General features: G+C 47.2%; 1 protein-coding gene across 3 annotated transcripts; it reads right to left on the bottom strand.

The window, feature by feature from the left end:
• Positions 1–20,343: 20,343 nt before the first annotated feature.
• TSEN34 (tRNA splicing endonuclease subunit 34) lies at positions 20,344–25,638 on the bottom strand. 3 transcript variants are annotated; one of them, XM_045076971.1, is made up of 5 exons: positions 25,450–25,638; positions 24,589–24,835; positions 24,124–24,343; positions 23,715–23,972; positions 20,344–20,842 (listed from the first exon to the last, which is right to left on the bottom strand). In XM_045076971.1, exons 2-5 carry the CDS (start codon positions 24,829–24,831, stop codon positions 20,655–20,657), a joined length of 909 nt encoding a protein of 302 aa, XP_044932906.1. In that variant the 5' UTR covers positions 24,832–24,835; positions 25,450–25,638; the 3' UTR covers positions 20,344–20,654. The 3 variants fall into 3 exon arrangements, with proteins under 3 accessions (XP_044932906.1, XP_004779834.1, XP_004779833.1); XM_004779777.3 differs by having other exon boundaries at positions 24,124–24,367; positions 25,511–25,634; XM_004779776.3 differs by having other exon boundaries at positions 24,124–24,367; positions 25,450–25,633.
• Positions 25,639–26,005: the final 367 nt, after the last annotated feature.

Here is a 26,005-nt window from a genome sequence, read left to right on the forward strand (position 1 = left end):
ACCTGGGCTGAGACACTTCCCTTTCCTGAGCTTCTGTCAATGTAAGTTTTCGTCCTTCCTCCCACCACGCTGGCAATCAGCCCGTGTTTAGTGAGCAGTGGCCACATCCGGTCATGGTGCCAGGCACTGGGGACTCATTGGTGAGGTGACAGACTCGTTCCCTGGACTAGAGGGGCTGTGGCTAGTGACAACAGACAATACAAATATTTAGGTGGGAAACGATTCTATTATAGCCTTGTAAGACTGTTCCAAGTTGAAAGAAAAGAGAACACAGGGAATCGTGAGAATCGTAACATGTAGACATCTCAGAGTCTGGGTCCTTGTTGTGAGCAGTCCTGGGGGATGGAGTGACGGAAGGCGTGAGCTGGGGCAGAGATGAGCACAGAGATGGGACGTGGGGGGCGTCCTCCACCAAAACGATTCGAGCTCTTCTCAGAACTGAGGCTGGGGCCTGTCACAGGATTGGAGCACGCCTGGGAAGATTTTAACCAGTAGTCAGTCAAACAAGTTTCCGTCTGGAAATGACTAACGCTCTAGGAAATACTGACAGTTAGTAGACCCCCCCCCGCCCCCAGCATTTACCTGCTCCCCAGGTGGTGTGTTGGTCCGTGTTTAGGCCGTGTGTGTGTAGTTTCCTCACTTAAGCCCTTACACAAACCTGTCACACAAAACGCTTGTGCGTTGAGCAGAGTGAGCCAGGATGGCAGGTTGGAGAGGAGGTGGCCAGGGGCAGCTTGGCTGAGGGGCCGGAGAAGGCAAGTGGCCTTGTTAATAGCTCAGTTTGTGGTGTTTGGGGAGATGTTGGAGGGTGAGTTGTGTTTGCTGGGGCTGATGGCTTTGGTCTAACAGTCACAGCCTGGAGGAAGAGATGGTGCAACTTGGACCTTCTGAAGGAGAGTGTAGGAGGGTTTGGAGCTTCCCATAGGATCAGACCAGCCTGGTGATCAGAAGGATCCTCTGGGGAGGAATGAACCGGGGAGAGGAAGCCCAGCTGGAGGCGCAGGGGGAGGCTGACGCGCTGGTGCAGCCCCGCTCCTTGAGTCTTGGGATGGGCTGGACCATGTTAAGAGGGTCTCGGGCCGGGTGTATCCAGTGAGTGGACATGAGCTCCAGAGCACGAGGAGCACAGGCTATTCCACCGTCCGTCTGGTGCCTGGAGGAGCCAGTGGGGCCACCCCCGGAGGATGACCCAGGGAGAGGCAGGCTTTGGGAGGTGCCCTGAAGACAAATCGTCATTTCTCAGAAGGAAGCATGGCCCTTCCTCCTGCCCCGGGATCATGGGTTTTCTCTGCCCCCCACACTTCCCTTCCCTGACTTACTTTCTCTAAGTCAGCACCCTCTTTATCATCATCGCTCCTTTTGAACCTCCAGTTCATTTCTGCCTCCTCGGGTCCAGTCCTCCCCTGGGCAGAGCTCTCCATCCCATACTGTGAATTCCTTCCCCGGCACAGGGTTTTAAGAGGCAATTCGGAGATGGAAGTTAGAGCTGAAACACTTAATGTCATTCTTCAGCAGATAATTCCCCTTTCTGAGTCTCCTGTTCCTCATAGTGACAACACAGTGGCCTCTACCCTCAGGACCGCTGGGGTCCCAGAGGCATGGAGGGGCTCATCTGGGGTGATTTCATGTGTGGTTTGCAGACATTGAGATGACCACAGCTCCAGAGTTCATATGGGGCCAGCTGAAGGCCACAGCCAACATCCACGGCAAGCTCACGGAAAGCTTTGTTAGATTCATGGCCACAGTTGAATTAGAGTAACTGAAGTGGCAGAAGTGCAGCGTGAATCCCTAAACAAGCAGAGACCAGCGCTGAGTAGGCCTGGTCGCAAGTCCCAGGGACCAGCCCAGGATCTGGATTTTTGCTGTGTATGTGTGGAGACAGGGGGCAAAGCCCCAGAGGAGACACGGGGTTCCCAGTGTAAGCTGCTGCCTGTCTGAACAGGGACTACAGTGTCCCCTCTCCTCGGTACGAGCTAACTCCCAGAATTCAGCTCCTTTATCCAGTTGTGGGCAAAAGCCCTTCATGCAATATGGGCGGGCGTCGATGTGTGGAGCTCAGGTCTGAGTCCGCCGTGCATTGCCGGCGCCCTCCGTCGGGCACACCTACAAACCGTGAGTCTGAAGCAATTGCAAGCTGGTCAGTTGTTTAGGGCTTCACAGTGCAGGGAAATGGGGGTGACAACCTCTGTGAAAGATCAGCTCGGTGGCAAAATGACCAAGTGCATGTGACAACCATGCCATGAAAAATAGAGCACAGACCCCACGCACTGTGGGAATTCCCAACAAAGACAAAGGGAATAAATTGAAAATTGGGAAGAGATTTAAAAATAAGCATGCTTTAAAACCTCAGACAGTTAGAGGAAGACATGACATTCATGATACAAGAAGCGTTTAGTGGAAAAAAGAGTGCTAAGGAAATTTCATAGATAAAAACTCACTAATTGAATAAAAAGATCGATTCCATAGTAGACATTAGATAATTGATCAGAAAATTGGGGAATTAGACAATGAAACTCAGGAAGTATCCCAGAATGCAGCTGGACATCATAAAAATAAAAGCCAAAAAGAGAAAATCTGACACATGGAGGATAGAATAACTAGGTCCCAAGACACATTTGTCCTTCATTTTAGTGGAGAAAATGAGAGAATGATCCAGTAGCAGTAGTCAGGTGTTGTTGTTAAGGGTTTTTTGGAAGTGAAACCAGAGAAATGGTCAGCCTGGGCTGTGAAAGCTGAACTGTGACTGGGAGCTACATCCTCGAAAGCAGGTAAAAATGTCAGTTAGTGGGACAACCTGGGTGACTCAGTTGGTTAACTATCTAGCTTTGGCTCAGCTCATGATCCCAGAGTCCCATGTTGGGCTCCTTGCTCAGCAGGGAGCCTGCTTCTCCCTCTACTGCCGCCTCTGTATTCTCTCGCTCTCTCTCTCTCTCTGTTTCTCTCTCTCTCTATCTCTCTCTCTGTCAAATAAATAAATAAAATCTTTTTTAAAAATGTCAGTGAGGATGTAACCAGGTTGACAACCTGGTCAAACAAACAAGAATCCACATTCCCCAGAAGACTTTATCAGAACACAGTGCCTCCTAATGTAATATTCAAAGAAACAGTAAAGTCTCGGTAACACTCAAAGGAAAAAATATTCAATGGACACCAACCCTGAGTTGACCAACAATTTAAAGCCTCTTCTTGTTAAGGATTTATTTATTTATTTGGGGGGAGGAGGGCAAAAGGAGAGGGAGAGAGAAGGGACCTCAGGCAGACTCCCTGCTGAGCTCGGAGCCTAATGTGTGGCTCCATCTCATGACCCTGAGACCACGACCTGAGCCAAAATCAAGATGCTTAACTTACGGGGCCACTCAGGTGCTTAACTGATGGGGCCACCCAGATGCCCCCAAAGCCATTTTTATAATCAAACTTCATGAAATAAGGACAAACACTCTTGAAATAAATAGAAAAATAGAAAAATATAGACTTCTCTCAGCAAAGAAATTATAATGGGGGGAGGAAATTGGAGAACTGAAAAATTGAGTAACTGAAATTTTAAAATTCCTTGTGTCTAATGACAGAATGAAGATAACAGAGCCAGGAGTCAGTGAGCTTGAAAACAGAACAAAGGAAATTACAATCTGAGCAGAAGAGAAAAAAATACTTTAAAAAATGAACACAGGTTGAGGGATTTGTGGAACAATTTACATAACTGATCTGCCAGCAAAAGGAGAATGCTATCACTGAAGGAAAAATGTTTCAAGAAATAAATAACTGTCCATTTTACAGATTTGTTGAAAGTCAGACATTTCCATGTTCAAGAGGCTAAGCAAATGAAAAATAGGATAAGCTTTAAAAACCATGCCCGCATACATCAAAATTGAACTGGTCAAAACCAAAAAAGAAAAAAAAGAGAAAATGCCACGTTACATAAGAGGGAAAACAATTTGAATAACTACAGATTTCACATCAGAAATCATCCTGGTTAGGGGAACTTGGGTGGCTAAGTTGGTTCAGAGTCTGCCTTCAGGGGCATCTGGGTGGCTCAGTGGGTTAAACCTCTGCCTTTGGCTCAGGTCATGATCTCAAAGTCCTGGGATCCAGCCCCACATTGGGCTCTCTGCTTGGCAGGGAGCCTGCTTCTCTCTCTCTCTGCCTGCTTCTCTGCCTACCTGTGATCTGTGTGTGTGTGTGTCAAATACATACATAAAATCTTTAAAAAAAAAAAAAGGAATTTGCCTTCAGTTTAGGTCATGGGTCCTGGGATCGAGCCTCAAATCAAGCTCCCTGCTCAGCACGGAGCCCACTTCTCCCTTTCCTTCTGCCTGCTGATCCCCCTGCTTGTGCTCTCTCTCTCTGTCAAATAAATTTTTTTTAATCTATTAAAAAAAAAAAGAAATCATCCTGGTCAGAAGTTTTTTAAGTTACGGAGAGCCAACCCAGAATTCTTCTGGATATATTGTTCAGGAATGGAAGCAAAATAAAGTCATTCTTAGAGGAAGGAACACATGGAGAATTTGTTGCCAGCAGCTATGCTCTACAAGAAATGATAAGGTATGTCTTCAGACAGAAAGGAATTCTAGGGGGAAACTAGGAAGAAAAGAGGAAGAACAAAAAAGGTAATTATCTAAGTAAATGTAATAGCATACTTCTGTTACATTCATTATAATATTGAAAGCAAAACCAATAAGGTCTGGTGGGGTTTGAATATATGTAGATATAATACATAGGACACCTACAACGTAAGTTGTAAGGCTATTGTTTTTTCTGAAAAATGTGAAATATTAACTCTATGTAGACTCTGAAATTAGATAGGTACAATATCTACAGTAGCCATAGCCATTTTAAGAACAACACACAAAGAGTTAGAGTTAAAACATCAGTAGAAAGGGGAGTCTGGGACGTTCAGTCGGCTAAGCATCCAACTCTTGATGTCAGCTCAGGTCATGATCTCAGGGTCATGAGGTCAAGCCCTGTGTCAGACTCTCCACTGGGCATGGAGCCTGCCGGAGATGCTCTCTTCCTCTCCCCTGCCCCTCCCTCCTCTCAAAAAAAAAAAAAAAAAAAGACACCAATAAACTAATATGGAATACTTAAAAATATTCCAAAAAGCAAAAAGAAGGCAGGAGAGGGAAGACGGAGAAACAAACAGTAAGAGGAAGACAAACAGAAAGCAAACAGTAAGATGGAAAACCTAAAATCAACCTGATCGGTAATTACATTAAATGTAAATGTGGAAAGCACAATTAAATGACAGAGACTGTAGGACTGGATTAACACCACCAAGACCCAGGCATGTGCAGTTGGTAAACAATGTGCAGGAGGTAAAAATTAAAGAATATGTTTGCAAACATCAATCAAAAGAAAGCTTAAGAGGCTGTGTTACTTTCCTGTGACTGCCACAACAAATTACCATAAACTCGGTGACTTTCAACAACAAAGACTTATTGTCTTACAGTTCTGGAGGTCGCAAGTACAGAATCACCAGACTAACACCGAGGTGTCAGCAGGGATGCTTGCTTTGGTAGCTCTGCAGTGAGAATCTGTGCCCTTGCCTTTTCAGCTTCCAGAGGCTGCCTGCAGCATATGGTCCCCAACCCCTTCCTTCAACCACTGCAGCCCCTTGATTCCATTCTCACCTCCCCTACCATTACTCCAGCCCTATGGTCTCCCTCTACGAAGAAGCCTGTGAATACATTGGACTCATCCAGATAATCAGTGTAATGTTCCCATCTCAAGCTACTTAATTTAGTCACATTTACAAAGTCCCCTTGGCCTGCAAGGTAACATGCTCACAGGTTTTGGGGATTAGGGCATGGACACCTTTGGGAATTGGGAACAATCAGCCGCTTTCTATTTACCACAGTGGCCATGCTGTCCAAGATAGTATGGCAAAAGATACCAGATCAAGTAGGCTTTTGAATAAGAAAATTATCAGAGATTTTTTTAAAAAGTCAATTCACCAGGAAGGCAGTAATTCTAAATGTGAATGCACAAATCCACAGACCTTCAAAGTACATAAAGCAGAAACTGTCAGAAATGGAAGGACAAGTAGGTAAACCAACGGTTACAGTCACAGACTTTGACACTCCTCTCTTGGTTATTGATAGAGCAAATAGATAGCACATCAGCAAGGATATAGGAAACCTTAACTACACTGCCCACCAACTCAACCTAATTGACACGTTGAGAGCAGCACCCCACCGACAGCAAAAAACACAGTCTTTTTAAGTGCACCTGGAGTGTTGGCCAACAAAGTTCATATCCTCGGTTACAAAACAAAGCTTAACATTCAAAAAAATTAATATCCTATATTGCTTCTTTTCACACCCTAATGGAATTTAAGTTAAAATCTATTACTAGAAAGATAATCTGGAACATCTTCAGCTATTTGGAAATTAAACAACACACTTCTAAATAATTCATGGGGCAAAGAGGAGCTCAAGGAAAATTGGAAAATATTTTGAACTGAATGAAAATGAAAACCACGTTCTAACCTTTGAGATGCAGCTAACGTGTTTAGGGGGAAAGTTGGAGCAGCATATTCATATTAAAATAAATAACTCATATTTTAAAAAAATAGTTTCTAGTCACCTAAACTTCCATCTTAAGACACCAGAAAAAGAGCCACTCACCCCAAAGTGAGCATGATAAAGGGCAGAAATAAATAAAACCAAAAACAGAAAAAAAATAACAAAAATCAATGAAACTCACCGCTGATTCTTCAATAAGACAAAAAGAAAATTGCCAAGGCCTAGCCAGGCTGATCATGGGTAAAAGGAAGACACAACTTGCCAACATCTGGAATGAATGACAGAATGTCACTACAAACCACATTGATATTAACAGGACCGAAGAGAACACTACAAACTCCGTGCCCCAAAATTTGGCAAGTTGAATGATCCAACCCATTTTATTTTAGTATAGTTGACACACAATATTACATTAATTTTAGGTTGGTAACTTAGTGATTTGGCAAGTTTATACATATGCTATGTTCACCATAAGTGTGGCTACCACCTGTCCCATCACATCACTGTTATAGTATCATTGACCATATGCCTTATGCTATCCCTTTTATTCCTGTACCTTACTCATTCCATAAGTAATGGATATTGGAGATACTGGAATCCAGTATTTCCCATTCCCCTTCACCCATTTTGCCCATCCTTGCCTCCTCTGGCAACCATCAATTTATTCTCTGTATTTATATGTCTGATTCCGCTTTTCATTTGTTTGTTTTTTTAATTCCAGTTATAAGTGGAATCATATGGTATTTGTCTTCTCAGTCTGACTTATTTCACTTAGCATAACAGCATTTAGGTCCATCCTTCAATGGATGGACCATGGTATTCCGAAAGACACAAACTACCAAGACTCATTCAAGAAGGAATAATCTTAATATTCTTTAAAATAAATTGCATTTGTATTTGTATTGCATTGCATTTGTAAATGCATTTGTATTTTTATTGCACTGTAAAATAAATTGCATCTTTAAATTGCATTTGTAGTTAAAACACCCTTCCAACAAAGAAAACTCCCAGCCACAGTGTCCTCACTGGCACATACCACTGAACATTTAGTGAAAAAATACAATTCTATACAATCTCTTTCAGAAAGTGGAAGAGTAAGGAAAACTTTGCAAAAATTTTATAAGCAAGCATTACTCCAAATTCAAATCAGACAAAGACAGTACTGGGAAAGAAAGCTGCAGACCAATATCCTTCAAAAACAAATGCAAAAATCCTCACCAAGATATTGGTAAACAAAAGCTGACAATACATCCAAGTGTGAATTATCCTCAGATGACAGACAAGTTTGACATCTAATAATAAAGGTTATCCACCATTTTAAGACTAACAAAGCAAAAACGCATCATAATATAAGTGAATGCACAAAGTTTGATAAATAAAATGCTCAGCTGTGTGGGAAGAGAAGGAAACTTCCTTAATCAGATAAAGAGCCTCTAAAGCAAAAACCTTTAATATCATACTGCTAAAAACCTTTAATATCATACTGAACACTTCCGTGATACAAGTCAATGATGCTGTTACAACTTCTATTCAGAACTGGCTAACAGTAAGACAAATGAAAGGAATACAAGGCATACAGATAGAAGGGGAAGAAATACCAACTGAATTTTATTTTGTAAATTAACGAGGAACAATTGGAAAGCAAAATTAAAATACTATTATAATAACTCCAAAAACTATACACAAGTAGAGCTAAGTATAAGTATAGATGTATAAGATCTGAAGACTAAAAACTATAATACTTAGCTAAGAGAAATTAAAGAACTAAAAAAAATACCACATTCATTACTTGAAAGACTCAACATTGGAAGTGGCTGGCTGGCTCAGTCGGTGGAACATGATCTCAGGGTTGTGAGTTCAAGCCCCATGCTGGGCATGGAGCCTACTTTAAATATAAATAAATAAACAAACATTTAAAAAGACTCAACATTGTCATTAAGAAGAATGAAATCTTAACCATTTGCAGCAAGATGGAGCTAGAGTATAACGCTAAACGAAATGAGTCAGTCAGAGAAAGACAAACACCATATGACTTCACTCATATGTGGAATGTAAGAAACAAAACAAAGGAGCAAAGGAATAAAAAGAAACAGACTCTTAACTATTGAGAACTGATGGTTACCAGAGGAGAGGTGGGTAGCAGGGAGGCTTAAACGGGTGGTGGGGATTAAGGACGGCGCTTGTGATGACCCTTGGTTGATGTATGAAGGTGTTGAATCACTATATTGTACACCTGAAACGAATATTACACTGTATGCTAACTAACTGGAATCAAAATTAAAACTTTAAAAAAGAAAAAGTTATTCAATATTGTCAAGAAATCAAGTCCCTCTAAACTGGTAAGCAAGGCAAATCAAAATCCCAACTAGCTGGGGCGCCTAACTCAATCAGAGTTAGAGTGTGTGAGCCTTGATCTCAGTATCATGAATTTCAGCCCCACGTTGGGTGTAGAGATTACTTAAATAAATAAATAAATAAATTTTTAAAAAACCCAACTAGCTGTTTTGGCAGTCGAAAAGTTGACACTAATGTGTATGTGGAAATACAAAAAGAGCAATAATAGCACAACAGTTCTGAAAAGGAATAAACCTGGAACATCTTCTTACTCCAAGACTTTTTGTGGAAGGAACAAATCTCATGGACAGTGTAGTATTTACATAGGGATAGGTAGGTGGAAAAAATATACAATAGAGATGCTAGAGGTAAACCCACACATACATGATTGATTGACTTTTAATGGGACAGAAGTACTTGCTTGAGGAAAAGATAATCTTGCTGGAACAACTAGAAATCTATTTGGGAAAAACAAATGAACCTTGACCTTTACCTCACAGCATCACCATACATAGTAATTCACATGAAATGGATCATAGACCTAATAGCAAATGTCAAAGCCATAAGGCATCTTTAAAAAACACTTTCTTTACAACTGTGGATTAGACAAAGATTTCTTAGCAAGGTACAAAAAGCACAACAACAGAAGGGTTCATTGGACTTTAAAAAGTTAAAAACTTTTCTCTTCAAAAGACAGCATTAGGTAATGTAAAAAAACAAGCCAAGACTAAGAGAAGTGCGTGTGTGTATGTGTGTGTGTGTCTGATAAAGGATTATTTGTAGAATAAATAAGGACTTTTGCAAATAATACGAAAACCCTTCCAGACGAGCAAAACAATTTGAAGAGACAGTTCTCAAAGAAAATATATAAATAACAATGAACAAGTGAAGAAACATTGAGGACTCAGTGTTGGTCTCCACTGCTGAAGTGGCGGACATTGAGAAGAGCCTGTAGTTGGGTCACTCTTGAAATTCAGTCTACATTACGAGACCCCTGACCACCCTCCATCTCTGCCACTTCCTCCATAGACCCACTGCATAAACACTGGGACAGGGAAGAACAGAGGCTGGCTATCACCTACCCAATGAGCCATCCAGTCCCCTGGGTCATTAAGGACTATGTCTAGAGGGAACTCTCTTAGGAACATTTCTTTCTCTTTTTTTTTTTTTTAAGATTTTTATTTATTTATTTGAGAGAGAGACAGAAAATGAGCAGGGGGAGCGGCAGAGGGAGAGGAAGAAGCAGACTCAATCCCAGGGCCCCAGGATCATGACCTGAGCAGAAGGCAGATGCCTATCCGACTGAGCCACCCAGGAGACCATCTTGGGGACATGTCTATCTGAGTCAAAGACCCCAATGCTTTGCACCCACTCCTATCATTTATGCATACACATGCCTCCATTCTGGACAACCCTGTCTCCTCCCACTTGATGCTGCTCCTTCTGGTCCCCTGATCATTTAGGCAAGGCAGTAGCTACTATCCGGGAGTCTGTGTACATCTTCACACCTAGTCAGATCTCTTTCCACAAAATGGGTATTATCCATATTTTCATTACCAAAATATGTGCTCACTGGTAATTTTCAGAGTTCCACTGGTGTGATGGTGGGGCAACACTACTCCAAAATATCACCCTGCCCAGACACGACCCAGGTCACAAAGCTGTAGATGACCACCGAAGAGAGGCATCATTGTGACAGGGTAGGTATGTAGGTGTGTGCACTTAACTACGTCTTTGTCCTCTGAACCTGCTCAGGCGCCCAGCCCCACCACTTACTCAGCAGTGGGTTGCAAACAGGACTGAGTGGATAGGACCACACCCAGCTCATCGTGGATGGTTTCAGTTGCATACATGCTCATGTCTCTTACCACTAGATTTCTACTGGGACCAGTGGCACAGAGACAGCTTTTTAAATGATACCTAGGTCACTTGCTCAGGCGATGTGATGACGTGAGCCCAAAGCCCACTGAGGCTCAGCAGAGGGGTCACACAGCATCCCAGCACACACACCTATCCCAAGCAGCCTGATATGGTAGGTCATGGCCATGGCCATAGCGTTCTGATGGATAGAGAAGTTATGCCTGGAGTGCCTGGTGGCTCCGTCAGCTGAGCAGCTGAAATCGTGACCTGATTTCAGCTCAGGTCACGATCTCAGGGTCCTGAGATCAACTGCCAACCAGGCTCTGTGCTTAGTGTGAAGTCTGTTTAGGACTCTCTCGCCCTCTCCCCCTGAAATTCTTTTCACTCTCTCTCTCTCTCAAAAAAAAAAAAAAAAATTACACTTGCATAATATTGTAGTCTATTAAGCATGCAATACCATTATGTCTAAAAAGACAATGTACACACCTCAATTTGGAAAATACTTTATTGCTAACAATGTTAATCATCACCTGAGCTTTCAGCGAGTCGTAATCTTCCTGTTTTCAGAGGGTCTTGCCTCTGTGCTGGTGGCTGCTGCCTGGACAGGGTGGCGGGTGCTGAAGACGGAGTGGCTGGGAAGACTCTGAAAATAAGACAACAGTGAAGTTTGCCACATCGATCGACTCTTCCTGTCCCAACTTCTCGGTGGCAGGTGATGCTGTTTGCCAACATTTAACTGCAGTAGAACTGCTTTCTGTAGCTGCTTTCGAAATTGGAGTCAATGCTCTAAAACCCTGCTGCTGCTTTACCAAGTCTGTGTGATAGTCCAAATCCTCAGTTGTCATTTCAACAACGTGCATAGCATCTTCTCCAGGAATAGCTTCCGACTCGGGGAAGCCCTCTCTTTGTTGCTCCTTCAGAAGCGGCTCCTCGTCCGTTTGAGTTTGACCGTGAGCTTGCCATGGTGCAGTCCCTTCTTCAGGCTCCACAGCAACTTCGGGTTCTCTTGCTCTTCCCACCACTCCGATAATGACTTCCTCCCTGAAGACTTGAGCCCTTCAGAGTCACCCATGAGGGTTGGAATCCACTTCTTCCAAATGCCTGTTAAGGTGGGAGCTCTTCCCATGAATTACCAATGTTCTTTTATTTTTTTAAGTAGCCTCCATAGGTGCAGAACTTGAACTCACCACCCTGAGATCAAGACCTGAGCTGAGATCAAGAGTCGGATGCTTAACCAGCTGAGCCACCCAGGCACCCCAAATCCCAAGTGCCCTTAATGGCGTCTAGAATGCTAAATCTTCTCCAGAAGGTTTTCAGTCAACTTTGCCCAGCTGCATCAGAGCCATCTCTAAGGCAGCTACAGCCTTGCAAATCGTGTTTGCTCATGCTAAGACCTGAATGTTGAAAGGACAGGCTGCAGGACGGGTGTTGTGTTCGCAGGTGTGAACACAACATTAATCTCGTTGAACATCCCCATTAGAGCCCATGGGTCACCAGGTGCATTGTCACCAGGGACAAGGATGGTTGTTTTCCCTCTGAGCAGTAGGTCTCAAGACGGCTTAAAATATTCAATAACCATGTTGTAAAGAGATGCGCTGCCATCCAGGCTTTGCTGCTGCGCCGACGGAGCCCAGCAGAGGAGATTCATCATCATTCCCGAGGGCCCTAGGAGTCTCAGAGTGTCCCTGAGCACGGGCTCCAGCTTAAAGCCCCAACTGCCTTAGCCCCTGGCAGGACTCAGCCTGTTCCTCTGCGGCTTTGAGGCCGGCACTGACTTCTCTCTAGTGATGAGAGTCCTACATGGCATCCTCCGCCAGCAGGAGGCTGTCCTGTCCACACTGGAGATCCATGGTTAGTGCAGCCGCCGTGGCAGATCACGTCAGCTGGCTCTGGGTAACTCGCGGCGGCTCCTGTGTCAGCACCAGCTGCTTCACCTTGCACTGTCCTGGGGACGGCTTCTTTCCTCCCACCTGCTGAACCACCTCTGCGGGCTTCAAACGGGTCTGCAGGCTCCACGCCTCCCTGGGCCTTCACAGAATTGAAGGGAGTCAGGGCCTTGCTCGGGATGAGCTCTTGCAATAGTGTTCAGAACCTTATCCTTTGTGCTTACAGCTGGGCCGTTTGGCACAACAGACCTGGCTTTGGGCCTGAGTTGGCCTTCGACCCGCCTTCCTCCCTAAGCTTAGTCAGGTCTTGCGCTGGATTTAGAGGGAGAGACGTTCAGCTCTTCCTTTCACCAGACCCTGGCAGGCCACGGTGGGAGTATTAACCAGCCTCATCTCAGTACTGCCGGGTGTCAGGGAGCAGGGAGGCCCGGGGGAGAGGATGAGAGACGGGGAACGGTAGGTTGATGGGGCGTCGAGAACCCACATTCATTGTCTTATGTGGGTGTGGTTTGTGGTACCCCCAAAACAATGATGATAGTGACGTCCAAGCTTACTGATCACAGATCACCATCACACACACAATAATGATGATAAAGCTTGAAATATTGGGATAATTACCCAGATGTGACCCAGAGACACAAATTGAGCAAAAACTGTTGGAAAAAATGGCACCAGTATATTCGCTGGAGTCAGGGTTGGCAGAAACCTTCAACCTGTAAAGCACGCAATTATCTGGGGAGCGCCCAGAGGTGAGTTGAGCCTATGTTCCCTCCAGCCCCTTCCTGTCTAGAGAAATGCCATTCACGCCAACGGCTTCACTGATCAGTGTTAGATTGTGTTTAATGAGCATCTTAAATATCGAGGCTAAGAATTCTGCATATAATAACTTACCTAGGAGTCCCCTCAGAGAAGCTGCCTGACCCCACGATAGCACCACGGTAGACACCCAAAGACCACTAACACTATGATCAGGCCTGTGTTGCAGAGGCAGAGACTGAAGCCCCAAAAAGTGGCTACAGAGCTTGCCCCAGATTACACAATGTGGGAATAAGCGAGAAAAGACGTGACAGGGCACCTGCGTGACTCAGTTGGGTAAGTGGCCAACTCTTGATTTCAGCTCCGGTCTTGATCCTCCGTGTCATGGAACGGAGCCCGTCATGGGGTTCCATGCTCAATGGGGAGTCCGTTTGTCCCTCTCCCTCCTCCCATTTGTGCTCTGTATCTGTCTCTTGCTAAAATAAATTACAATCTTTAAAAATAAATAAATAAATAGAATTTTTTTTTTAAAGGAGGCTATTATGGCAGGAACTTAAAGATGGGTGGAGGAGGGGGCAAGCCTATAGTGGAAGCCTTGGAAAGCTGCCCTCGAACCTTGACCAGAGCCAATGTGCCCCGGGGAGCTGGAGGCAGCCTCACTATAAGGCGTTGTCCTGCGTTATCAGTTAGGGGAGCATACTTGGCTTTCTGTTGATGGTCTTAAATTAGAGCCAGGGACAAAAATTAGGAAAGCCGTCTGCTATTAGTCAAGTCCTGCTATTAGTCAAGCCAGTTTGGACCTATTGTTACAAGGGTATCGTGTGGCTTCCCGCCCTGCTACTAGAGGTGGCAGGCTGGCCTCCTGGGCACGTTGTTGTAGGCTGTGGGTCAGAATCCTATCTTCGTAGCTGGTGTGGCCATCATCTGTTTGCCCGTGCAGTCTCTTAACAAAGAAGGTCAGGCCAAGGTTGGAGCTGGGACAGCCTGGCCCCATAGCTGCCCTCTTCAGCGCTGCTCGGTGCTCTGTGCTCATAGCGGGCAGAGTCCCCTCCTTGGAGGCAGCTCCACTCTAGCCAGATGCCTGGGTTGAAACCTGCAGCCGCTTGCTCACCCAAATCCCTTGGACACATTTCTCCACCATTCTCTGCGCCCGCGTCCTCCTCTGTGAAATGGGGTTGTGCCCACGCTATCCTGTTACTGTCACCAGGTACTGCGAGGTCTTCCCAGCTACCCAGTTCATTTCTGTTCTCTCTCTCTCTCTTTTTTTTTTTTAAGATTTTATTTATTTATTTGACAGAGATCACAAGTAGGCAGAGAGGCAGGCAGAAAGAGAGGAGGAAGCAGGCTCCCTGCTGAGCAGAGAGCCCAAACGCAGGGTTCGATCCAGGACCCTGAGATCAAGACCTGAGCCGAAGGCAGAGGCTTAACCCACTGAGCCACCCAGGCGCCCCCATTTCTGTTCTCTTGTTTGTAGATTAGCTCCCAGACGAAAAGGTTATAGGAGGGCAGGGCCTCACCTGTTCTACTTATCTGCGTCAGGTTCAGCTGTAGTCGATAGTCACTAAATTGTTGAATATACGAAAAGCTAACTATATGCATCATCTCCAGACTGAATTTTCTCACAAACCCCTCCTCCAATTCATTAATTTGCTAGAGCAGCTCAAAGAACTCGGAGGAGCATTTTATCTCCCTGATCACTGGTTTATTAAGGGAGAATGTAACTCAGGAAGAGCAGATGGGAGAGCTGCCTAGAGCCAGGCATGGGGAGAGGGCAGAGAGCTTCCATGTCCTCTCCAAGGAGGCCACTCTCTCCCCATCTCCACATATTCATCCACCCAGAAGCTCTCAAATCCCATTCTTGGGGGTTTGAATGGTGGCTTTATTACATCCACAATTACATCCCTGGCAATTCATGAGTGACCCAACCTTCAGCTCCTCTCCCCTCCCTGGGGGTCATCTCATTAATATAAACCCAGGTGTGGTTGAAAAGGCTTTGTTAGGAATATCGACTCCTTTATGGCTCTTAGGAAATTGCAGGAAATTGCGAGCCTGTTAGGAGGTCTGAGCCAGGAATGGGGATGAAGGCCCAATGCAAATTTCTCATTATAAATCACACTAGTGATAAATGGTAAGGCAAATATACCAAGAGAGAAGGGGCATCCAGGAAGGCTGTTAAATTTTAAGGTAGGGTTACCACGGAAGGCCTGAGGAGGTGACATTGCAGGAAAGACCAGTGGGCAGTGGGGGACAAGACCATGCAGCCACTAGGGGAAGAGCCTTCCAGGTAGAGCGATAGGGGCAGCATAAGCATGGATAAGAGATGCAGATGGGGACAGGGAACAGACAACATGGACCCTTTGCTTTTACTTTGAGATGGGAAACTGCTGGAGAGTTCTGAGGAAAAGGGACATTGTCTGACCCACATGATGGGTCATTGGGACATGATGCCAGTCATTCTGTGAAAACAGAGGATACAGGGGCAACGATGAAATCTGAGGAGGTGAGGAGCCCGGAAGCTACTGCAATCCTCCCTGTGAGTAATGTCGCTTCTGCCCACATGTTGGCCATGAAGGTGGAGTGGTCAGATATGGGTCTACAGTGTTCGGAAGGTGGCATGCATAGGGTGTTGGTTTTGTTTTGTTTTGTTTTTAGATTTTTATTTATTTATTTGACAGAGATCACAAGTAGGCAGAGAGGCAGGCAGAGAGAGAGGGGGAAGCAGGCTCCCCACTGAGCAGAGAGCCCGATGCGGGGCTCAATCCCAGGACCCTGAGATTGATGAAGTTCTAGAACCTAGGTGAGGTTTGGTGGGCTGAGGTCCAGAGCCGATGACCAAGAAAGAATTCTTGAGACATCTTTGGTGCAAAATGGTGGTTTGTTAAAGCACGGGGACAGGACCCGTGGGCAGGAAGAGCTGCTGCCCCAGGTTGTGAGGGATGGCAGGTTATGTACCCTGCTGTTGGGGGAAGGTGAGGGGAAGGGAGGTTTCAGTGGAGTTTTCATATGCTAAAGAGGGCCTACAAGGTGCCAGGATGTTCCAGGCCTGCCGGAGGCCTTGCCCTTGCTGCTGGATCAATGTTGTCTTTAGACCAGCCATTAAGATCTTTGGGAGACTTTTTGGTGGGGTGTCACAATCCTGCTATCAATCGTCTTTGTTAGTGAGATTTAGAACATTTGTAAGCCAAGGGAGACTCCTGTCTAGCAGGATTGTGAGCTCTGCAAGTTAACTATTTGCTTATTGTTCATGGCAGTCAGGGCTGCCTGAGGGATGCTACACTTATGGAGGGGAAAGGGTGAAGAGGGGGTGCAAGGCGCCAGCTTTTGCTTTGTCCTTAGCCAGCCTCCTGCTCCCTCATCAAGATCATGTCCTGAGCCAAAGGCAGAGTCTTTAACCCACTGAGCCATGCAGGCGCCCCCACAGGGGTTTTTTAGACAAGTTTAGGCTCATGGCAAAATTGAGAGGAAGACACAGAGATTTCCCTTGCACCCCAACCCCACTCATGCCCGGTTTACCCACTATTGACTTCCCCCACCAGAGGCTGCATTTGTCACCACTGATGAGCCTCTATCAATGGTCATCAGCAGAGTGCACAGCTTGTGTAGCGGCCACTTGTGATGGCACACTGAGGGTTCGGACAGTTGTCCAGTGACCCGTATCCACCACTACGGTCTTACATGGAGTCGCTTCACTGGCCTACGAATCTGTGCTCCTCCTGTTTGTCCCACCCCCCCCAACCTCCAGCAATCGTTCATTGTTTTACTGTCTCCAGTTGTGCCTGCTCCAGAACATCCTACAGTTGGAATCAGACAGCATGCAGCCTTTTCAGATGGTCTGCTTTCGCGTCATAATGTCCGTTTGAGGCTCCTCCATGTCTTCTTGTGGCTTGATATTCTGGCTCTCCAGCACTGAAGGACACACCGTTGTCTGGACAGGCCAGCTGGCTTAGTCCGCCATCTATGACGGATATCTTGGTTGTGTGCAGGTTCTGGCCATGATGAGCGGTGCTGTTGTAAACACCCACGTGCAGGGTTTTGTGGGGTCCTACATATTCAGTTCCTTTAGGTCAATACCAAGGAACATCCTTGCTGGAGACAGTCGCACCAACTGGGGTGCCTGGGTGGCTCAGTGGGTTAAAGCCTCTGCCTTCAGCTCAGGTCAGGGTCCTGGGGTCAAGCCCTGCATTGGGCTCTCAGCTAGAGGGGGAGCCTGCTTGCCCCCTCTCTCCCTGCTTGTGATTTCTGTCAAATAAATAAATAAAATCTTTAAAAAAATAAATAAATTGAACAAAACCATAAAACAAAAACAAAACAAAGAAATCTCCAGACTGTCTTCCTAAGTGGCTGTATCGTTCTGTGTTCCCACCACAAAGAACGAGGGCCCCTGTTGCTCCACAGCTCCCCAATATTTGGTGGTGTCAGTGTTCTGGATTTTGGCCGTTCTGATAGGTATACAGTTGTATCTTGTTGTTGCTTCCCTTTGCATGTCTCGGATGGCACAGGATATGGAGCAACTTTTCATGTGCTCACGTGCCGTCAGTAGAACTCCTTCCGTGAGGTGTCTGTTAAGGTTTTAGGCCTATTCTGGGGGTTGAGGGGTTAGGTTCTTGTTTTGTTCTTAAGTAGGCTCCATGCTCAGCATGGAGTCCAACGTGAAGCTTGAACTCATGACCTTGAGATCAAGAGGTGAGCTGAGATTAAGAATCAGATACTTAGGGGGTGCCTGGGTGGCTGAGACAGTTGGGCTTCTCACTCTTGATCTCAGCTCAGGTCTTGACCTCAGGGTTGTGAGTTCAGCCCTGTATTGGGCTCCATGCATGGAGCCTTCTTACAAAAAAAAAAAAATTAAAAGAGTTGAGTGCTTAACCAACTGAGCCATTCAAGTGCCCCTGGTCAGGCTGTTTCCTGTTGTTGAGTTTTAAGAATGATTTATATTTTTTAGCTCAGGTCACGATCTCAGGATCCTGGGATCGAGTCCCACATCAGGCTCTCTGCTAGGCAGGGAGTCTGCTCCTTCCTCTCTCTACTTGTGATCTCTCTCTGTTAAATAAATAAAATCATTAAAAAAAAAAGAATGATTTATATTTTTTGGACAGCAGTCCTTTATCAGTTCTTTTGCAATATGTTCTGTGTTTCATTTTAACGAAGTCCAGCTGATCAATTCTCTCATTGGCCCCACCTTTGGTGGTGTGTCTGAAGTGTCACTGCCACACCCATGGTCTGCTAGGTTTTCTATTATCTCCCATGAGTCGAATAGCCCTACATTTTATACTGAGACCTATGATGCATTTTTTTAAAGATTTTATTTATTTATCAGAGGGGGGGAGAGAGGGAGCACAGGCAGACAGAGTGGCAGGCAGAGGCAGAGGGAGAAGCAGGCTCCCTGCTGAGCAAGGAGCCAGATGTGGGACTCCATCCCAGGACGCTGGGATCATGACCTGAGCCGAAGGCAGCTGCTTAACCAACTGAGCCACCCAGGCGTCCCCTATGATGCATTTTGAGTTAATTTTTGTAAAGAGTGTAAAGTCTTTATCTGTATTTTTTTTTTTAAAGATTTTATTTATTTGAGGAGAGAGAGGGTGAGAGCTCATGAGCAGGGGGAGGGCAAAGGGAGAGGGAGAAGCAGGATCCCTGCTCCGATGCTGGGCTCAATCCCAGGACCCTGGGATCATGACCTGAGCTGAAGGCAGATGCTTAACTGACTGAGCCACCCAGGTGCCCTTTTTTTGTGTGCATGTGGGTGTCCTTTTGAGTTTGTTTGTTTTGTTTTGTTTTTGGTGTGTGTTTTTTTTTTTTTTTTAAAGTAAGCTCTAGACCCAACATGGGATTCAAACTTACGGCCCTGAGATCAAGAGTCACATGCTCCACTGACTGAGCCCACCAGGCATCCACAACATCTTTTTGTTTTCTTTTCTTTTTAAAGATTTTATTTTTTGAGAGAAAGCAAGAGAGGGAGAGAGCATAGAAGGAGATGCCTACTCTCTGCCAAGCAGGACCCCAAGACCATGACCTGAGCCAAAGGCAGACATTTAACCGACTGAACCACCCAGGAACCCCCCATCCACAAGTTTTTTAATGAGGAATTTTTTAAGGGAAGACTCAAGACAGAGATACTGAGTACTGAGTCAGTTAAGAACTCTGTTGCAAAGAAGAGAGAGCTTGGAGAACATATTTACAAGCCAGTTACCAAGGAAGCCCAAAGAACAGTGTTAACTGGGCAGGGGTTGGTGTCCTGTTTTAAATTAATCTAAGCTTATAGGAAATTGAGGTTCGAGCAAATCTGTTTACTGAAAAGGGTAGGAAAGAAAGAAGGAACAGGCACCACAGAAATTGGGAAACCAGAGATAGATGCTTTCAGCCCCAGAATCATGACCGCGTGACAGTGTTTCAGTAACGAAACCTATGGGACGAAATTACACATTTTAAAAATAGACATATAAATACTGGAAGTGGGTACTGATAACATTCAAGTAATTTCTTAAGCAGAAAGGCAGCTATATGAATCATCTCACAAATGTGTGTTTTATTCATATGTGTTTCAGCTTTTAATAGAATATATGTATAAAAAAAGACCTGGATCATAAATGTATGGTATAAAGTATAATTCTACACACCTGAATAAACACCACCCAGGCCAAGAAAAAGAACACCACCCGCATTCCACCAGCCCCGAGTCCTTCCTGACCTTCCCCTCCCCAACCCGAACCTGTCCGGAAAGTGCAACACTCATGTTCTTCTTCTCTTCACATGTTACTTTGATTTATGCCTTTATGTGCACCTGAAACGCTTCGTGAAGGTCTTCTCAAAAGGAAGTTTAGTGTAGGGGGAAGAGCGCAGACCTTGGACTCAGAAAGACCAGGTTTTAAGTCCCAGCCCAGCGGGCTACCTCCTAGAGGCTGACCTCCTCCAGGCCTTTCCCTCATCTGTATAAGCAAATGCAAACACCCACACTTCCCAGGACTGTTGCCCGGATTCAAATCACAGACTCCGCGTTTATTCAACAAGTTTACTGAGCCCTCTTGAGACCTAAGCCCTGTAGAAACTGGAGATGAGTCAAATCCAGTCTTTACCCTCAAGAAGCTCACACTGTGGAAACAGGAACTACAAAACATCACAGCCAGTAAGTGCTTTGAAACAGGGAGGGAAAGAATGAGGATGTAGTGTTTCTCGATCTGGAGTCAAAACCTAACTGCAGAGAGAGGCAGGAGGGTTCGCAGCCTCCCATATGCAGAGATGAGCTTGGGACCACCCGGAAAGGCTCTGTCCACAGATGCAGCCACATCCCCAGGGTCTCTGGAGTCACTCACTGCAGGCTGGCCCACTGCAGGGACGTGTAGACCACCTTACCATCAGGCTGAGGAGAACAGAGCAGCAGCGTCTTTCTGACGCTGGTTCCCAGGCGGCCAGCGGAAACCAGGTCCTGCAGTGGAATGGGGTCCCCCGGAGCCCAGCACTGAGCAATGTAGTGGGCGTGGAAACGAAGTGGGTCACCTGGGTGAAAGACAGACACACAGAAGGTCCCAGTGACACAGCGCTGGAAGACACCGGAACGTGTACACGGAGACAGGAATCAGCTTAGTAATCACTATGAATATTTCAAAATAGCTATTCTTGGACCCAGCAATTCCACTTCTTGGAATTTTTTACTTATAAGGATAACAGTACCAAGATATACCTATGAAGATGTTCACCCTGTTACCATTTACAACCGCTAAACCGCTAAGAAAGGGAGACAACCAAACCACGGACTTGCTAAGTTCATGGTCTCGCCACAAGACCAGCTGTTAAAATGACAAGAATGTATCCAGGTGGGGAGGTCCAGGATACACTCGGGGCAAGCCGTATGTCACACACATACAGCGATCAAGCCATCACACACATACAGCATGATCGTGTTTAAAAAAACAATACAAAACAAATATACAAATATACAAAAACGATACAAAACGATACAAATACAAAACAAAACAAAAAAAGATAAAAAACAATGAATAGATCATTGTCGTGACATAAGCACCAGGACCACGAAGTCCATCAAAGCCACGAGGAGTACACAGGATGTCAGGTCCAAGGAGAAGTGACTCTAACCGACCACCGGAAGAATTTACAATATGATGGAGTAATGAACAGATGGGTGATGAAGATGTTCCAGAAAAGGGCCCGACAGTAAATACTTGCAGGTTTGTCGGCCACGTTACAAGGGCTCACCTCTGCCACAGGCCATATGGAACAAATGGCCAGGGCCGCCTCCCAGTAGCTTTCCCTTTAAAACCTGGGTGGCGGTCTGCCCCCGATTAGGTAAATGACCACGCAGAGCAGGAGCTGGAGTCGGGCCCCAGTCAGAGGTTGGTAAGTGCCAGGAAGGAACATCGACAAGGGCAGGGTGGTGAGGTGTCCCACCTGAGAGGACCGTCCGCTGGGTGTCCAGCCAGGAGCCAGGAGCCGGGCGTCGCTGGGACACCTCTGCCCGCTCAGGAGGAAGCATCGGAATATGTGAGAAGGTTCCCTGGAACCGTTCCGGGAGGCTTAGTGCCTTTTAAGTTCAGACACCTTTACTGTTAGAGACAGGCGATGGCCTCAGTCCTTGAATATTTTCATCTTCAGGGCGCAAGGATTCTACGTACATCACGTTTACTGAGTATGTATTGTTTTAGAAATATTGACCCATTAGAACTAACAGGTCAGCCGTGCAGTTTGGTTGCAGATGTGTGATTTGAGTTACTGGTAGATTTAACCTTGTTTTAACTGGAATGTTTTAATTTAGTAAGCATACTGACAGTATTAGAACATATAAACTTAAAACTCACCCCATTTAGAACTTATTAAATCTGAATTTTTGACAAGTTCCATAATGAGGACACCATACAACTTAAAGAGGAAAATAATCATATTAAAATTTAAAATACAAGGGTGCCTGGGTGGCTCAGTCCGCTAAGTGTCTGCCTTTGGCTCAGGTCATGATCTCAGGGTCCTGGGATCGAGTCCCATATTGGGCTCCCTGCTCAGTGCGGAGCCTCCTTCTCCCTTTCCCTCTGCCTGCCGCTCCCCCTGCTTGTGCTATCCAATAAACAAATAAAATCTTTTTAAAAAATTTTAAATACAGCTTATAACATTGAAAATTATGTAACTCCTTTCACGAGTGGGATCAAACGCGGACTAACAGTCCCCTTAAAATCTGCTAGATTGGAAAAAAAGATTTGTAAATTAACCTGAAAGCTTAGAAAAGAACTAGATATCAGTATCCATATGTTTCGTGAGTCCAACGTTCATTTTCAAAACCAAAATAGTCTTTCACATACAGAAAAACAGTAGCAAGGTATGACCGTATGGTCATCTGCAGAGCACGGGGCGGTGAACTGCTCTCAAGCTCCTGAGTCAGTCCCTCAGTTGAGTGTTTGGTCTGAGAAGACACGAAGGCTCGTGTCGTGGCTCATCCACAGGACACTCCTTCGGTCTCCAGCCAGCAGCTAAAATCTGACTACTCACCTGGTGCTTCTATCCGCTGGTGTTCTCAGGAGGAACAAAAAAGGCGATTTCTTGTAGACTTACTTTTTTAACCTTTTAGTTAGACAGTAAAGGCACTCATACTACAAATTCAAAAATTACCTGGTACACTGAAAATCTCCTTTACCTACACCTGATGCAAATTCCCTCCCAGAGGTAACCGCTGTACTGGGGCTGGAGTACGTCCCTTCAGGCCTTTTTCCATTTGCTACTTGCTTTCTAGTCAATAATCTATTTTAAGTTCTTCTCATGTTCTTTCACTCGAGCCACATAATTTTCTTTAAGTAATCTCTACACCCAGCGTGGGGCTTGAACCTACAACCCTGAGATCAAGAGTAGCATACTGCCCCGACTGAGCCCGCCAAGGTCCCCGCAAGCCATGATTTTTAAGGTTATTTAAATAATGTGTATATAACTCCGTGACAACATAAAACACAATTCACTATTTACCATACCTGTTTTCGACACGTAGTTTTTTTTTTTCCTTCCCCCTTTGGTCATTTTTTCATAAATGTACGTGGACCTACATTAATCTTTTACAACTAACACCAGTAAGTAACCACTAACCTATTAACAATCACTCTGGCTGCTCTCTAATATTTCGCTACTGTAAAGAATCCCACAACAACGATTTCCTATATGTTCTGTGCACGTAGCTAGGGGTCCCTAAGTGAAACCTCTAGATCAAAGAAAGTGCTTAATCAGATTTGCTAAATTGCCCTCCAAATGGGCTTGGGTTCCCAAGTGTGGCTGTCCTTCTATGGGTTTCGGAGGCTGAGAAAAGACAAAAAAGGGAAATGGAGAGGGTCGGGGGCTTGTCAAAAAAGGGGCAGCAACAGGAGGTCCCAACAAAACTCACCAGGATAGACCAGGAAGTCACCCCCGAACTTGCCAGCAGCACTGAGGAAGAAGCCTCGCTCCCACAGGTCTCTGTAGATGCTGTAGCGGAGCTCATGGGCAGGACGGCCAGCATGAGGCCAGTCTTTGGACTGGACACGCCAATCCAGGGGCCTTGCCTTGATAGGCCGAGGCCTAGCAGTGGCCAGCTGGACCAGCAGGGCGGACCTGGGCAAGGGGGCCACCTCATTTGAAGGCCCTGGCTGGGGAGAAGAGGAACCTGGGGGCGGTGAACGCAGGAGAGTGTGGTGAATCCAAGGACAGGGTCTTCGCATCCCCCAGAGAGTTCCAGTCCCGAGATTCCCACCCAAGATTCCCCAAAGATCTCCCACCTCCTTCCACTGGCCCCTGGACTCCACTCCCACCCTCACCTGCTTCCTCGGGCTCCGCAGGAGCCTGGCTAGCGCTGGCTTCACTCTCTGCGGCAGCCGGGTTCACACCGGCCCCCTGGCTCTCGCTGACCCCTGACTCCTGTTCCAGCTTCTGCTTCTTCGCAGCCTGGCCCTCCGCAATCTTCTCTAGGAGCTCTTGACGACGAGTCTCGCGGGCCTCAGCTGCCAGGGCGCTTTGCTCCTGGAAGCCCTGTTCTTGCTGGCGTTTGAAGGATGCCAGAGCCTGAGAAGTAAGCCGGCGGGAATGCCAGGATCCAAGTCTGCCCCGCCTTAGGAAGCCAGGAACCCTGACTCCTCCCAACCCCAAAGCCCGAACCCGGGGATCCTAGTGTCCTGCATGCACACTATTCCAGAATCCAGGGCACCCAGAAGCCCTCCCACCTCAGAGACCCCGAGTCTACTTCCGCAGGTCCAGGGCGTTCGCGTCCCTGGCCCGCCCCTTACCAGGCCGTGTTGCCGCGGATCCGGGCGCGGGGCGCTGACCAGGGTCACGGCGCCGATCTCGGCCAGAAGCCGCGCCTCTTCGGGCATCAGCAGCAGCGGGAGGCCCAGGCGCGAGTTCTGGCGGGGCCCGCGGGGCAGGGCGCCCACCGTGCGGCCCCCCACTCCCAGACGCTCCCGCAGTGCCTGCACCGCCTCGGCCCCCCATACCAGGGAGCGGCCGTTCGCGACCTCCACCACCAGCATCCTCCTGCGGAAGCCAGGGGAGCACAGCGGTCACCTACACAGCGCTCCCACCGCCTGGGGTGGGGTGGGGAGTGGAGGGTCTCAGCGAGGTCCCGCCCCTGAGCCTGGAGGGTGGAGCCTTGCCCGGGCCGCGTTCGCCACCTGCCGATTCTCCAGGCCGGGCCCCGCCCCCTGGGCGCCGAGTCGCTAGGGCGCCGCTGGGCCCCCCGGACCCTGAGGTCAGCTTTCCGGCCATCACGCCTTCTCGGCTCCGAGAGAAGCCTCCCTTAGTGCGGGGCCACGCCCCCTTCGAGTGACTCCGAACTGGGCCCCTCCCCTTTCCAAACCACCGAGGCGTGGCCTCAGAACTTCCTCGCGCGGTGTCAGACGCCCACCGTGGAAGCCCCACCCCCGCCCGGACCTCTCGGCTCGGCCGAACTCGCAGCCCCGCCTCCTCCCGAAGGCCGGCGGCTCGGGGTTCGGGCGCCCTCGGCTCCCGTCAACCCCGCAGCCAGGCCCCGCCCCCTCCGGCCGCAAGAGCTCCCGGTAGGGGAGTACCCGCCCCTCTGAGCGAACCCCACAGCCGGAGGCTCCTCCTACTGAACACCAGCTGTCCGTTCCCCGCTTGGGCTGGCTCACCCCCTTCGCGAGCGTTCCCCTCAGAATGCCGCACCGTCCTCCGACAGAACAAGTCAGTCACCTCGTAAACACCAGCTCTCACTCCCGGCGGAGCCTCCCCCTACGTAGCGCGCCACGCGCCGCTTCCTCCACCCTCCCCATCCCGACCCCCTGCGTCAATTTCGTCACGCCGCCACCTCAGCGAAGCGGGAAGTCTGGGATCCGCCCCCAGTTTCGCCGTAGCCCCGCCTTCCCGTGGAGTGGCACACCTTGGTCCCGCCCTCGCGAAGCGAACCTCCCCCAGCCGCTTGGGCTCCGCCTCTAGAAAAAGTGAGGTTAATTACCTTGGTCCCGCCCTGGTAGCCTATACGTCAGCTGGGGTGCCGCCCCCTCAGGCTGGAACTGCTGTTAGCCCCGCCCCCTTGGAACGATCCAGATCGCGGCCTCCCTTCGTGTTGCTTAAGTCTGTGGTCCCGCCTCCTTCTTACCCTCTACCCCGGACTCCGCCTATCTCTTAATCTGAGTCAAACAGGGCCTGTGACTCCGCCCACTTCCGGCCGAAGCTCTTGGCCCCGCC

This window comes from Mustela putorius, unplaced genomic scaffold (assembly GCF_011764305.1).
Source record: "Mustela putorius furo isolate JIRA1106 unplaced genomic scaffold, ASM1176430v1.1 tig00000196_pilon_pilon_pilon, whole genome shotgun sequence".
NCBI lineage: Eukaryota > Metazoa > Chordata > Mammalia > Carnivora > Mustelidae > Mustela > Mustela putorius.

Bases quoted from the DNA above. Each gene is read 5' to 3' on its own strand.
- TSEN34 (XM_004779777.3), bottom strand. From the start codon at position 24,831: ATGCTGGTGGTGGAGGTCGCGAACGGCCGCTCCCTGGTATGGGGGGCC. The intron at 24,368-24,588 runs GTAAGGGGCGGG...CTTACTTCTCAG, and splicing joins ATCCGCGGCAACACGGCCTG to GCTCTGGCATCCTTCAAACG. The intron at 23,973-24,123 runs GTGAGGGTGGGA...CACCGCCCCCAG, and splicing joins TGCGGAGCCCGAGGAAGCAG to GTTCCTCTTCTCCCCAGCCA.